We start from the raw sequence: 14701 nt of genomic DNA on the forward strand, positions 1-14701 counted from the left end.
ATTAGTAATAATCTAGTATGCATCATTCCTAAGCTAGTGAGAAAAGTTCTTCACCTTCATCTCTCTGAAAAACACCCACAGGCATACGTGGTGCCTAAAAGGAAACTGTTCACCTTCAGTCGCTGCTCTGCAGCTATCATGCTGTAATAAGCACAGCACTGCTCTGGAGACACCATAGCCCTGATCTCCTCTTCAGTTGGTAAACGAAAATCAGACTTCAGCACCCACCAGTTTGAATCCATGCCTAGAACAGATAAGAGAAAATGAGACCATTTGGAATTCCAAAGGCCCTTTCATTGCCATTAACAGGAATAGCAAACCAAGACTGAACCAGGCAATGTCCCAGAAGGTATCAGGCTTAGCCAGTCTGAATGTATGGCCAAGAAAAGCCCTGCTGCTAGGTTTCCTACACCTAAGACATCAACAATCACACTGAATTTCCTGACCGGCAAAATTAAATTAGCAATCAGAGCCTCCATAATTAGAAGATTTGCTACCTCCTTTTGATGACTTCAATTTTTTTTTCTATTTTATTAGTTGTATGCTTATTCTTTAACTGGAAGCCTTAATCCTTTCTTGGAAAGAGGCAGAGAGAACATATAATCAGTCACAACTGATGACCTGTGCGTTTGAAGTCAGCGCAGAGCTTTAGCCTCTTCCGGATGCTGCTTTCTGAATGAGAAGGAAAGGCTTTTTTTATATCTTCCATTCGGATCCGTCGTGGGCGATCTTTACTCTTCCAAAATAGGCGATAAATAAAAACCTGCTCAACATACCAAATTTTTTTTAATTTGGCAAAATAAGGATAAAATTCCTCACCATGGCCCCTTCCTCTGCTAAGCCCATAATATGTTTTATCTTCCCTGATATGCCCCCAAATCCAAATATCCTTGTATGTACATCCAGACCCCCTCCCTATCCTCTCGTTCTTACCTGGAGAAAGTCTCGAATATGAGTATTGGCCCTTTTGGAGTTGGGCCCAGGAACTTCAAACAAAGGGCACTGCTGGCCAACCACAAAAATATCCACTAATTCCCGAATATAGTAACCTTGTCTTGTGCGAATGATAAGGAAGTCAGTTTCTGGCATCTTGTGAAGATAAATTGGAGCACGAAAAAGGTTGTTCTCAAATGCCTAACAAAAATAAAAACACAAAAGTAATATAAAGAGAAGCCTTGGAAATTTAGTAAACTCATGAGAACGGAAAATCAAGCTTGTTGGCTCTCCATCCCCATTATGCCATCTAAGGTCTATCGAGTAACATAAATTAAAATATGGAATATCAAATGGGATTAGACAGATAATATAAATTAAAATATGGAATATCAAATGGGATTAGACAGATAATTTTACCCATTGGTCACCTTTAAGAGTCAATAGTGGGGAAACTATAGGATTTGACACTATAGATGACACTGGCTGTGCTAGCTCACTGTATGACGTCAGGTAAGTTACTTAATATCTTGAGCTCAATTTTCCTCATCTACAAAATGGAGATACTTAAAACTCCTATACTCACAGGATTACTATGAAGATTACATCTGGAAATCACTTTATAATCTAAAAAGTACCACACTGCTTATCCTAGAACGCAGCAGAGCCCCTGACATAATATGTGAAATCAAAACATTTGTTAAGTAAATTAATTAAGAAAACAACTAACAAATTAGAAACTATGCTTAAAAAAGACAAACTAAAGATGCAGGACAGAAACATTTGAGCTAGTTTAAGTGGCAGCCAGATGAGGATCAAACTGTCATTAAGAACCTGTCGTTAAGATTCCAAGGAAAGACTTCTCAAAAAAATCAGGTAAGTAGACAGAAAGAAGGAGGATCTTCAATACATAGGTGTGGAAAGAAAATTCTAAATGTGGAAAAAGAGTCACAGGGGAAGATGAAAAAGGATATCTGAGAGACTACAAAAGTAGCCACAAAAGGGTAGGAACTGGTAGAAAACTTCAACAGAAAGTTATAGGGACAGGAACTCTAGGAACAGTATGAAGGTGATACTCAAAATCTGGTGGAAATGGACTATAGATGCAAAGGATTTTAAAAAATGTGCTTTGTAGATGCTTTAAGAGAATAAGCAATAGAAACAATGTGATAAAGTAGGTATAAGAACAGTTAAATTGGTTAAGATTGCCAAGGGAAATAAACTGGGGAGGGGGTCAGAGGGAAACAAGGTAGTAGAGTGCTGAAAATTTCCTCACATCATTCATGGACCTCTATACCTTCCCTTAACAAAGTATGTAAAAGCTAGGTTACCAGAAGGCATTTCTATACCCATCAGAACAGAGAGGGGAAAAACCATTTCACTATAGCTGGGGTGTGGTTCAATACTCAAAACATACCAATCTTACACATACAAATTAAACATTCATAAATTAACTATAGTAAATTATTAATCCAGTTGACTTCCCTATGCTACCCAGATGTTTTTGGACTTCTTACCACTATGTATTTCCAAAAGACTATTTAAAATTTAACTTATAGCATAACATAATAAGGAACCAGTTTTAATAAAAAGATGCAAAAACAAATTTTTGGATTATAATAATTTTTAGCTTATATTATTCTTTCCCATACTTTAGTTAAACAGTATCTCAATCAAACAGAATTGGTTCTTTCTGGGCTGACTAGCTCATCTGTCAATTTCCTTGGGAAAAAGTTATAGTAGGAAATAATTCCTCACCTGCAGCAATTGTCCAGGATGGAGTGAGCCTAGAAAAGGAGATGTATGGCAGTAAACAGTTTCTCCATATTTACAATCTGGGGCTCCAGGATCTTTTCCAGGTTTCTATAAGGAATGCAACAGACCCAGTTACTATCCCAGAACATAATCAATAAGCCTAAATAAAACATTTCATGAGCATAGCATTCTACTAATATTACTAACTGCAAAACAGATACCACTCCTTTCTTCCAATAAATTTCTAGTATTAAAAAAAAATATATATATATATGTTCACATATGATAGCTGAATATTTAACTACAATTATTTATTAACAACAAAGATTTTTCTGAGAAGACTCACCCGCTTATAGTAGTTTTTTATTTTGGTTGCCATGCCAACTTGCATCATTAATGGTCCGTTTTCCTCACTATATTCTGCAAGAATAAGATCTCCATCTTTGCCTGTGAGGTCCTGAGGTGTGCGCATGAAAAACATCTCTCCACCACCTGAAGCTTGCCTCTCTTGTTCTCTCATCTGCCGAGAACAAGGAGAATACAGTACAGCTACTGACAGGACAATAATTACACACAGTGATATTGTTCACTAACATCAAAAACTTTACTTGCTTTTTTCCCTATTTTATTGCAAAAATGCTTATGCATAAAGTCAAAACTATGAACACTTATTATGCCACCACTTATATATTACTTTATATTTTACCATATTTGTTTTAGCTATAACTATCAATAGATTTTGCTGAAACCTTTTTCCTTTTTTTCTTTTTGGCTAAGCTGGGTCTTTGTTGCTGTGCACAGGCTTTCTCTAGCTACAGTGAGTGGGGACTACTCCTTCACTGTGGTGTGTGGGCTTCTCATTGTGGGTGACTTCTCTTGTTGGAGAACACTGGCCCTAGAACATGCAGGCTTCAGTAGTTGTGCACAGGCTTAGCAGCTCTGTGGGATATGGTATCTTTCCAGACCAGGGATTGAACCCATGTCCCCTGCATTGGCAGGTGGATTCTTAACTACTGGACGATCAGGGTAGTCCATGAACCAGTTTTTAAAGTTGAAGTTATCATGACACTTTACTGTATTTTCACATGCATCTCCTAAGAATAAGGACATTCTCCTAAATAACCACAATAATATCTTATCACTTCTAAGGAAACAGACAATTTCCTAAAAGCATCTAATATCCAGTCCATCTCCCCCATTTGTATTCCAATGCTTTTTATAGCTTTTTTTTTTTTTCCTAACCAAGATTCAATCATACCTTTGCCTTCTTTTTGATGTGCTTGAGCAAGGGTTGGACTGAGTGGGGACCTGGTTGAGATAGTGCCCCAAAAGAGTACTTCTTCAGAGGTGGGCGATGGAACTGCCGGAGTTTGATGGGCCCCATGTGGGTAGGAAAGAAGGGCTGCCGTAACTCCACAGCAGGAATTGAATGCTAAGATAGAAATATAAGGGTTCAAATTGAACTCCAGTCAAAGAAAGATTTACTCATGTCTACACCAAAACAAAGCAGTGGTTCGCATTCACCACAGGAAAAAAAAAAAAAAACAAACGCTACTTTTACCTGAATAATATTTCCTCCAAAGGTGCCTCGAAGACCTTGTTGCTTAGGGTAGTAATATTCATCATTGGAGAGATTCCATGGATCTTTCACTTCTGGTTGAGACATGTTCTAATGACAGGTTATCAAATAAACTTTAGTCAGACTACCCTTCTTCATTACCTCTCTTTGTTCTTCTAAACACCAAATCCCTTTTCCCTTCACAGACCTGCTGTGGTTCCTCCTTGATGACTCCTGTTTTCCCTAACAGAATTCGACTCTTCTTCAGAGATGATTCCTTCTTACTCTCCTTGGAGGGAGAGTTAGAAGTAGCCTCTTCCTTCTCATCCGGAATTTCTAAGGAGGAAACAAGTCACCCTGGAGTTGTTATCCCTGAAGATTCACCTTTCCTACTGACACCCTTGCAATTTCTAAACAGATTTTCATCTCCCCCAAGACCACTTCTAGTCCAACCAAACTACACTCCTAACATCTCCAAGATACTACTTTCCAATATTTCTACATTATGAGTTTTTCCTAAAACAATACACAATATTAGAAACTGACAGCCACAACTTTGCTCTCTCAAACTGCTATCTAGAAGCTTCCAGTCTTGACCTTCCCAACCCTTCTGATTTCCTCTTGCCCGCTGACAGGGAGCTATCAGTTATGGAGAAGAAACACTGACCCAGCCAGTACCATACCCAAAATGAGGTTCTCATCATTGGGATCAAGTGTCAAAATAGGAGGCTCCAAGAACCGGGGCATAGCCTGAGCATCCCAAATGATATTGTCCTCCCAGCGTCCATATACCAGCTCCTCATTGTCAATGGGAAAAATGGAGTACCAAGGCTTGTCATCATCCAGCGCTGCTGCAAAACCTAGTCAAAACATGAGGAAAGAATAAACAAAACATTTCATGCTCCCTTCTATTCTAGCAAAGGGAAAAGGAGTATCTGCTAGTAGTTACTCATGTACCTACTGAAAAAGAAACTATTGGAAACTATGTATTTCTCACTTTTAAAAAATGTTGCAGACAAAAATGTTCACTGCAGTATTTTTTATAATAGTCAAAACTTAAACAACCAAATATTTAACATAGGACTGATTAAACAAATTATGGTAATTAATACAGTAAGATATGCTAACAATAAATGTAATAAAGTATATTTAAAATACAATAATAACTAAAAATATGAAGATATCCATATACGACTACTATGTAACCAATAGTGTTTATAGATAGAATGGAAGGAAAAAAGAAAAAAATTATTTCTTATATTTAAAAAATAAGACATTTTTGGTTTTCCACTGAATTACAAAAGAAATCCAGATTAACACAAGAAAATTTGGAAAAGACAGTAAATTTCCTATTTATATAGTGTGCATATCTGGGCTTTTTTTTCCATTTAAAATGAGTTTCCCATGTCGTTAAACATTTTTATGAAGAATTTTAAATGACATAAAATAACATTAAGTAAAAAGCACAACACGTAAAACTGCACCTCTAGGAATAAGCTCAGCTACATACACATACAGGATAGAACACTGAAAGCCTAATACACCAAAAAGGTAGAGCTGATAGTCTCTAGAATTACCAGTTATTTTTGACACTGCATTGTATTTTCAAAGTTTTCTACATTAAGCATAGCATACCATTTGTGTGTGTGCATGTGTACTTAAGGAGGGAAAAAGCAAATTCTAGAATGATAAAGGGGCCTTTGGAAACAAAAGTAGACTATAAAGATAAAAGCATTATTATATCTCAGAAATATTTTTAACTTCAAAGTACTTTTCACATTTTTTTAATGAGAAATCAGAGTCCATCCTAGCTCATTAATAGTGTAAAAAAAATTACAGACTAGAATCAGGGCTCAGATCTAAAACATTTCACTGTCCCTCTGCAGCAAAGATCACAGCTAAGCTTACTTAGGATGACTGAGGTGAAGGACAGTGTGCTGGACACAGTGGGCATAGATGCAAACCTTGTTGAACATTGTAAGCCATAGCATTCCTAGTCATGCTGGAAGGAAGCCAGCCTGCCAGGCTAGCACGCTGTGGTTTTGTCCCTTTGTGTTTGACATCCTCCCCATCCCAGATGATATCATCCTCCCAATGCAGCTGTGTCACCATCAGGAAGTTTTCATCAGCCAGAAGATCAGTGCCATTGCTTTCTTCAGGTATCCTGTATTCCTACCGAAGTAGGGGAAGAACAACAAATCCCTGAATGGTCACTGGTCAGAGTTCCCACTTCAAATCCCACAGCAGATAAATCAGATACATCAAATGTGGTCCTGATTTGAGAGACACACACCTGATAATGAAGGAATACCTGCCTCCTCCCACGCCTAGTCTGGCACAACACTCATTTCACAAACAAGAATCCTTGCAATAGGGCCAAGTTGCCAGGGCGATATACCACACCAAACAAAAGGTTTAGACACCTCAATTTCCCACCAAAGAACCCCTACTCAGTGTCTCCCCAATTGAAAAGTAAAGTAATACTGATAGGGCTCTGGGCACAGTGATTCCTTTCTTACATACCGTGTTGCTTACGTCCGTCATTCTACATTTCATCACAGGTTCCTGTTCCATCTTTCTTAGTTTGAAGCCATAGTCAAACCCACTGCCATCTTCAGGGACACCCAGCATATCATACCACAGTCGAGCAGGCCCATAACGCCACTCAGCCACTCTTGGTTTGGTGTCTGTCACTTTATCTGTATCTCCAGTTGACTGGGAAAACTTGGATTCCACAGGTGCCATCATTGTGATCTGTAACAGAACAAAGTAGAAGGGGAAGTAGACATCCTGATCCCAGATGCCCTAAGGCTACAGGGAGTTAATGGGCAGGAGGGGGAACTTAGAGAAGCCATAAGGATGATTCTTGAACAGGACTGGGGTTAAAATGCAAACAATGGTGGTGTATCATGGCACACTCTGCCTATCATTCAACTTTCCTATTCACCAGTATATCACCATCTGCCTGCCCAAAATACTTCTCTATTACAAAAGGGAAGGGATAGCTACTGGGACTGAAATCATGATTACTTAATGATAACAGGCACAGGACACTAAGGTGTTACTTTCAATTTAGACATAAGCTAGGAAGAACTCATTTGTTGCCCTCCTGGGTCTTAATTCCAGATCTCTATTTTGCCTACTTCATCATCAGAGAGGCACTGCTCTGGAGGTGGTGGTGGGGCATAGTCATAGTTCCACAAAGATTTCTGGTTGACTTCTGATTCTACTGAGCACTCCGTCTCCTGGATCTGCTCTTCCTGTATCAGTTCACGGTGTTTCTTCTTCCTCTTTCTCCGAGCACTGCGCCAAACAGATGGGACGTTCTTTCCTGGTCCAAAAAGACGTAGGAAGCGCAACACCTAGAACACAAAACATGTTTCTATGTAAGAGACCCGATGTCAGATAGGAAGACAGTAGCTCTGAGCTAGAACTCCTTTGAGAAGTCTACTCAACTGTGAGGGAGGGATCAAGAAATGCCGAACTCAGATTTACAACACCAACCATGAAAGTAAAGTATTCCTTAATAATTTGGACTAGTTCTTTTAAGATGGAAAGGACAATTCCTAATGAGAACTATATAAATCACATGTATTAATATGATCAAGGCATAAAACTTAAAAAAAGACCCAATACAATATCATTGAATAAGGAAACCTTTACTTTCTGCTCATTCTATATTCAATATCTCAACAACACAACTCAGTATTTACAAGAGGGCAGTGGTTTGGAATGCAGGCATTCTCCACCAAAAGTACCTTCCCAGGACGAAATTCTGGGAAAAGTTCTGTGACACTCGGCAACAGCTTGGTGGCATCGTGCTGCATAATCCCAGCCAATGGTAGGGTCAGCTTTCCATCCTCAGATTCTGTCTGTGCTGCTTCCTGAGGTCCCATCTCAGATTCTGAGTCAGAGGAACTACTGAAGTCCACTTTCTCTGAGGCCAAAGAGGAAGGGGCAATGATGGAGGGCAAGATGATGCCTTCTCCATCTTCAGACACTGCAACGAGGAAGAGAAACCCCTTTGGCATGTAACTGTGAGCATATTTCCTCAAATTCAGCCAACACCCACTCTAGGCTTAAGCATGGCTCAATGGCAGGGGATACAGTTCTAAGCACCCAGATTACTAGGTATGCAACCCGGAAAACTCATTCCAACTCATTATCTCCCACCATCCACAACTCACCTTGTACCTGGTACCCTGGGGTTGTGATGAGAGAAAACAAACACTATTACTACATTTACTACTTTCTATATTAGGTTAAAGAAATGTGACCAATAGAAAAATTACATAACACTTTTATACCAATCAGGTCTTTTCACGCCCAATTCAGGGACCCATAAACTGGAAACATTTAAGCCCACAGGGTAACCATGAAATTATTTAGCGTAAAACAAAATCTAAGACACAAAGTTACCAAATGCTATTTAGCCTGCAGACTAAAAAGGAAAGGGCTTGAAACTCTCCTAGGAGACATTTAGGTTGACATAAGCCTCAAAACACTGGAGATCAAAGACACTGCTCTTTCCCAACCTTCTAGCCTAGAACAGGATTACTTACCACAGTTGCAGACATAGGAACAGGTGAGATAAGTCCCTGCCTTTGAAATCTCTGAATCTGACAACTGGCTGTAAATGATTTATACCCATTCTAGGTACCTTCTCATTTAATCATTTTTTAAAGAGAATCATCAGACAGGTAGTTTCCAAATACCAGTACAGATCAGTTGCATCAGAAATGACTTGAGGAAATTCTATGAAATCCCTGGGCTCTACCCCAGATCTTCTGGATCAGATTCTCCAGGGGTGAGAGCCAGAAACCTGCAATTTTTTGAAGACTTAAGGTGACTATGATGGGCAGTCAGATTTGAGAACCACATCAACCTAAACTACTTTTTCTTGAGCCCATGTTAAAATACTATTGTCAAATGTTTTAAATTTTACCTTTAACACTGAAATTTGAAAATTGTATGAATCTCTTAGAGAAGTTGTATCATTTCCTAGTGGCTTAATCTGAACCGCCCCCTATGAACATGCCAAAAATCTGCACCAGAAATAGAACTTGCTCCTTAGATAAAAGTAAGTCAGTCTCTACTTACCACCAGCAATTGCATCCTGGTCCTTATCCTTTTTCACTGGTCCTGGAGGTGGAGGTGGAGGAGGCATCAACTTGCAATCAATGTCTTCACAATCAGCATCATAGTCATCCTCATCATAATCTAATAATACCAAGAAAGTGAGTTCAATATCCAGAATGTCACAACAACCACCTTGAGCTCCCTTGTCACTCAATATTTTAAAGCATCATATGAAGAACTATGCAGATTCCTTGAGAACATACAAGAGGCACAGCTTCTGCCTTCAGAAAAAGATGACACCATATCGCCAAATGCTGTAACACTAAGTATATCTCATATAGGAATTTAGGGAGCCCCCAAGAACTGTTTATTAATAAAACCTCTGCTCTTTCTCCTGGACAAACACTGTTTCTTTTCAACCTGCTCAACCTCATAATTAAATTTAACAATCTTCTTTCTCTGTCACTTTAAAACTGGACTTTCTTCTCACCTCCCAAATCTTTGACACTTTTTCTGTCTGACTTCTGTAGCCTGTTATTCCTTCCACTAACTTTCAACCACTGGCATCACTCAATACTTTGTCCTGAACACTCTGCTTTTATTCCTCTATAAAATTCTTCATTCCCTTTCTCAAGAATCACCTTTATCTAGACTAAATCCAAACCTATATGTCTTGCCCTGACTTAGCCCCTCTACAATTGTACTGCATGTTCTGCTGCCTAAAGAGCTTTTCCATTCAGCTATTCAACAATTATACTTCACTATCACACTGAAATATCCTTCAACTCTTTTTAATTCCCTTTTGTTACTATCAACACCACCTCCATCCTCATTTTCCCAGCTTACGATTTTAGCCTCCTGTCTCCTTCATCAATCTCTTACACACATCTTTTCCAATAAATCATTAATAGCAGTCATTAGGCAACTTCTATTCATTAAGCTCCAGGTATTATGTGACAGGTATTTTTAGTTATTTTATCTATAATCCTCCCAGTAACGCTACAAAGCAGAAATTATTCTGAGCTACAGAAGTTAAGTGACTTCCTTAGGGTCATATAATTTTAAGCAACAAAGCCAGAATTTAAGCCTGGTTTAACAACAGTGTCTTTGTGTCTTTCCAACATACTTCCTCACTTACCAAGTCCTACTGATGTTTTATCAGCAACTCTGAAGTCTGACTCTGCCTATCATTTTCCACAACTGTCACCCTACTCCAGACCTTGGTAACTTTTGGTAACTTTACATCTAGCTCACAAAAACAGTCTCTCAGTTAGTTGGCCTCTTTATCCTTTTCCTTTATTATTTTCAGCTGCACTGAGTCTTTGATGCTTTGTGTGGGCCTTCTCTAGTTGCAGCACACGGGCTTATCACTGTGGTGACTTTTTTCATCCTGAAGCAGGCTCTAGGCATGCAGGCTCCAGAGAAAGAGGGCTTCAATAGCTGTGGCATGTGGGCTTACTTGCCCCAAAGTATGTGGGATCTTAGTTCCCTGATTAGGGATCAAACCCAAGTTCCCTGCATTGGCAGGTGGATTCTTCATCGCTGAACCACCAGCAAAGTCTCCCTTTACCCTTTTCCTAATCAAAATCCCAAAGCAACAAGTATCCCTTTTCATTTTCATTTAGGAAGGGAAGACAAGCAACATTTAAGGAGCTCCTACATGACACTGTTCTATGTAGGTGATTTCATACCATGTGATAATGAACTTAAATTCCCACCAAAGTCTTATTGATGACATAACTATTAACACACATAAGCAGACAAGAAAATTGAGGGATTATTACAAATGAGAAATACAAGCTTCAGGGACTAAGCAACTTTCCCAGGGTCAAACTAAATATGGAGTTGGGATTTGAACCTATGACATTCTGACTCCAAAGTTCATCTTCTTTTCATTTTACCACCCTGCCTCTTACTCAACAATCTATATCAGATTACAATTCTTTACAGCATGAAACTCCAAGTAATGTGTACATAAAGGTGCTGTCAAACTGCTCTATGGGTGACTTCCCTGGTGGTACAGTGCTTAAGAAACCTGCCTTCCTAGATCAGAAGAATCAATATAGTGAAAATGAGTATACTACCCAAAGCAATCTATAGATTCAATGCAATCCCTAGCAAGCTACCAATGGTATTTTTCACAGAACTAGAACAAATAATTTCACAATTTGTATGGAAATACAAAAAACCTCAAATAGCCAAAGCAATCTTGAGAAAGAAGAATGGAACTGGAGGAATCAACCTGCCTGACTTCACTATACTACAAACCTACAGTCATCAAAACAGTATGGGACTGGCACAAAGACAGAAATACAGATTAATGGAAGAAAATAGAAAGCCCAGAGATAAATCCATGCACCTATGGACACCTTATCTTTGACAAAGGAGGCAAGAATATACAATGGAGAAACCACTTTAACAAGTGGTGCTGGGAAAACTGGTCAACCACCTGTAAAAGAATGAAACTAGAACACTTTCTAACACCATACACAAAAATAAACTCAAAATGGATTAAAGATCTAAATGTAAGACCAGAAACTATAACACTCCTAGAGGAAAACATAGGCAAAGCACTCTCTGACATAAATCACAGCAGGATCCTCTATGACCCACCTCCCAGAGTAATGCAAATAAAAACAAAAAATAAACAAATGGGACCTAATTAAACTTAAAAGCTTTTGCACAATGAAGGAAACTATAAGCAAGGTGAAAAGACAGCCTTCAGAATGGGAGAAAATAATAGCAAACGAAGCAACCAACAAAGAATTAATCTCAAAAATATACAAGCAGCTCCTGCAGCTCAATTCCAGAAAAATAAACAACCCAATCAAAAAATGGGCCAAAGAACTAAATAGACATTTCTCCAAAGAAGACATACAGATGGCTGATGTTGATGCTCAACAAAACTCATTATCAGAGAAATGCAAATCAAAACCACAATGAGGTACCATTTCAGCCCAGTCAGAATGGCTGCTGTCCAAACGTCTACAAGCAATAAATGCTGGAGAGGGTGTGGAGAAAAGGGAACCCTCTTACACTGTAAGTGGGAATGCAAACTAGTACAGCCACCATGGAGAACAGTGGGGAGATTCCTTAAAAAACTGGAAATAGAACTGCCATATGACCCAGCAATCGCACTGCTGGCCATACACACCGAGGAAACCAGAATTGAAAGAGACACGTGTACCCCAACGTTCACTGCAGCACTGTTTATAATAGCCAGGACATGGAAGCAACCTAGATATCCAGCGGCAGATGAATGGATAAGAAAGCTGTGGTACATATACACAATGGAATATTACTCAGCCATTAAAAAGAATGTATTTGAATCAGTTCTAATGAGATGGATGAAAACAGAGTGAAGTAAGCCAGAAAGAAAAACACCAATACAGTATATTAACACATATATGTGGAATTTAGAAAGATGGTAACGATGACCCTATATGCGAGACAGCAAGAGACACAGATGTAAAGAACAGTCTTTTGGACTCTGTGGAAGACGAGGGTGGGATGATTTGAGATAATAGCACTGAAACATGTATATTATCATATGTGAAATGGATTGCCAATCCAAGTTCAATGCATGAGACAGGGTGCTCAGGGCTGGTGCACTGGGATGAACCTGAGGGATGGGATGGGGATGGAGGTGGGAGGGGGGTTCAGGATGGGGAACACATGTACACCCATGGCTGATTCATGTCAATGTATGGCAAAAACCACTACAATGTTGTAAAGTAATTAGCCTCCAATTAAAATAATAAATTAAAAAAAAAAGAAATCTGCCTTCCAGAATCAATATTGTCAAAATCACTATACCACCCAAGGCAATCTAGAGATTCAATGCAATCCCTATCCAATAACCAATGACATTTTCCACAGAACTAGAACAAAAACAAATCTCAAAATTTGTATGGAGACATTAAAGACCCTGAATAGCTAAAGGAATCTTGAAAAAGTAAAAGGGAGCTGGAGAAATCAGACTCCCTGACTTCAGACTATACTACAGAGCTAGTCACCAATATAGTATGGTACTGGCACAAAAATAAAAATATAGATCAATGGATCAGGACAGAAAATCCAGAAATAAGCCCACGCACCATAGAATCCACTTTCCAATGCAGGGAAGTGGGTTCAAGCCCTGGTCAGGGAACTAAGATCCCACATGCCACAGAGCAACTAAGCCTATGCACCACAACTAAGACCTGATATAGCTAAAAATAAATTAACTAAATACCAAAAAAAGAAAGAAAGAAAGAAAATCTGCTGGCCAATTACCTTCATACTACTTATTTCTATCTCCAAACCTTTACGAAGCCATGTTACCAAACCAAAATGTCCTGCTGCTCCTCTCCGTCAAACCTTATCCTTCAAAATTCACCTCCATGAAGACTCTAGAATGACTTATACCTACTTCTAATTATTCCAAAGAAACACCCTTGTAAATCAAGCTGTGTGAAGGGGCCAATGCCAGGGAAGGAGGAAGCTAAGGGCATAGATGAAGGTACCCTCAGAAGACAAGATAACTTGGAAATGAGCTTCCAGAGTACCAACACTATCAAATATAGCATCCTCCTTTTCCAGGAAGTCAACTCATACAACCCAAAAGAACCCCCTATCTAGCCTCTTCCTTACTACCCCTAGCCACAACAAATCCAAATCTGAAAATTATAATATTCCCTGAAAACCAGAGCTCCTACCACCTTCCCCTCAGTCTGTCAGGATGCTAAAACTAATAGCTATGCTCTCTGACTTAGCTAGTTTGGCAGCCTTTCAGAACTAAATAAAGCATGCTATACAGAAATATGAGCTGGCAACTGGTTTATGTCTTTTTATTATGAATAATTATGTTTAGCATTCGTTTATTTTGCGTTTCCCAAATGATGATAATATTCCTGAAAGTAAAGCTTGTATTTTCTGTTTTTCTAAGTTACTTCTTGTATATACAGTGTAGTAATCTCTTTATATAAGAAGCATCCAGGGACTTCCCTGGTGGTCCAGTGGCGAAGAATCTGCACTCCCAATTTAGGGAGCCCAGGTTCGATCCCTGGTTAGGGAACTAGATCCTACATGCTGCAACTAAATATCAACTAAAAATCTTGCATGCTTCAACAAAGACTGAAGATCCCAAGTGCTGCAACTAAGATCTGGCAGTCAAATAAGTAAATAAAAATAAATATATTAAAAAAAAAGAAGCACTCAAATCCATTAACTGACTCTGAAGAAACTTAAGTTCAGCTATTTACCAAGGTTTTACCTACATTTCTCCACAAGCTGAAATCTAATTCAAAGAAATGGATAACGAATAAACAATGAACAACTTCATACAAAAGTCCCAAGATGGTATAGGGCAGTGGAAAGAATGAACTATGACCAGAA

General features: G+C 38.9%; 1 protein-coding gene across 9 annotated transcripts in view; it reads right to left on the reverse strand.

Annotated features, from left to right (window-relative positions):
• Positions 1 to 14701, reverse strand: part of TAF1 (TATA-box binding protein associated factor 1) — a 70263-nt gene that overhangs the window by 52871 nt on the left and 2691 nt on the right. For 6 of the 9 annotated variants that reach the window (XR_005725403.1, XR_005725402.1, XM_040265711.1 and 3 more), the window contains 14 exons: positions 9347 to 9466; positions 8005 to 8246; positions 7390 to 7608; positions 6770 to 7000; positions 6211 to 6418; positions 4930 to 5106; positions 4455 to 4582; positions 4250 to 4357; positions 3947 to 4120; positions 3035 to 3208; positions 2692 to 2796; positions 934 to 1134; positions 622 to 763; positions 114 to 244 (listed from right to left, as the gene is read on the reverse strand). Coding sequence is in view for 7 of the 9 variants with exons in the window: in XM_040265711.1 (XP_040121645.1) it covers positions 114 to 244; positions 622 to 763; positions 934 to 1134; positions 2692 to 2796; positions 3035 to 3208; positions 3947 to 4120; positions 4250 to 4357; positions 4455 to 4582; positions 4930 to 5106; positions 6211 to 6418; positions 6770 to 7000; positions 7390 to 7608; positions 8005 to 8246; positions 9347 to 9466 (2360 nt within the window). In the remaining 2 variants the exon portion in view is untranslated. Of the gene's footprint in view, positions 1 to 113; positions 245 to 621; positions 764 to 933; positions 1135 to 2691; positions 2797 to 3034; positions 3209 to 3946; positions 4121 to 4249; positions 4358 to 4454; positions 4583 to 4929; positions 5107 to 6210; positions 6419 to 6769; positions 7609 to 8004; positions 8247 to 9346; positions 9467 to 14701 lie in introns of all 9 variants that reach the window. The other 3 variants (XM_040265714.1, XM_040265709.1, XM_040265713.1) reach the window with 2 other exon arrangements.

This window comes from Oryx dammah, unplaced genomic scaffold (genome assembly GCF_014754425.2).
Source record: "Oryx dammah isolate SB20612 unplaced genomic scaffold, SCBI_Odam_1.1 HiC_scaffold_23, whole genome shotgun sequence".
Classification (NCBI taxonomy): Eukaryota; Metazoa; Chordata; class Mammalia; order Artiodactyla; family Bovidae; genus Oryx; species Oryx dammah.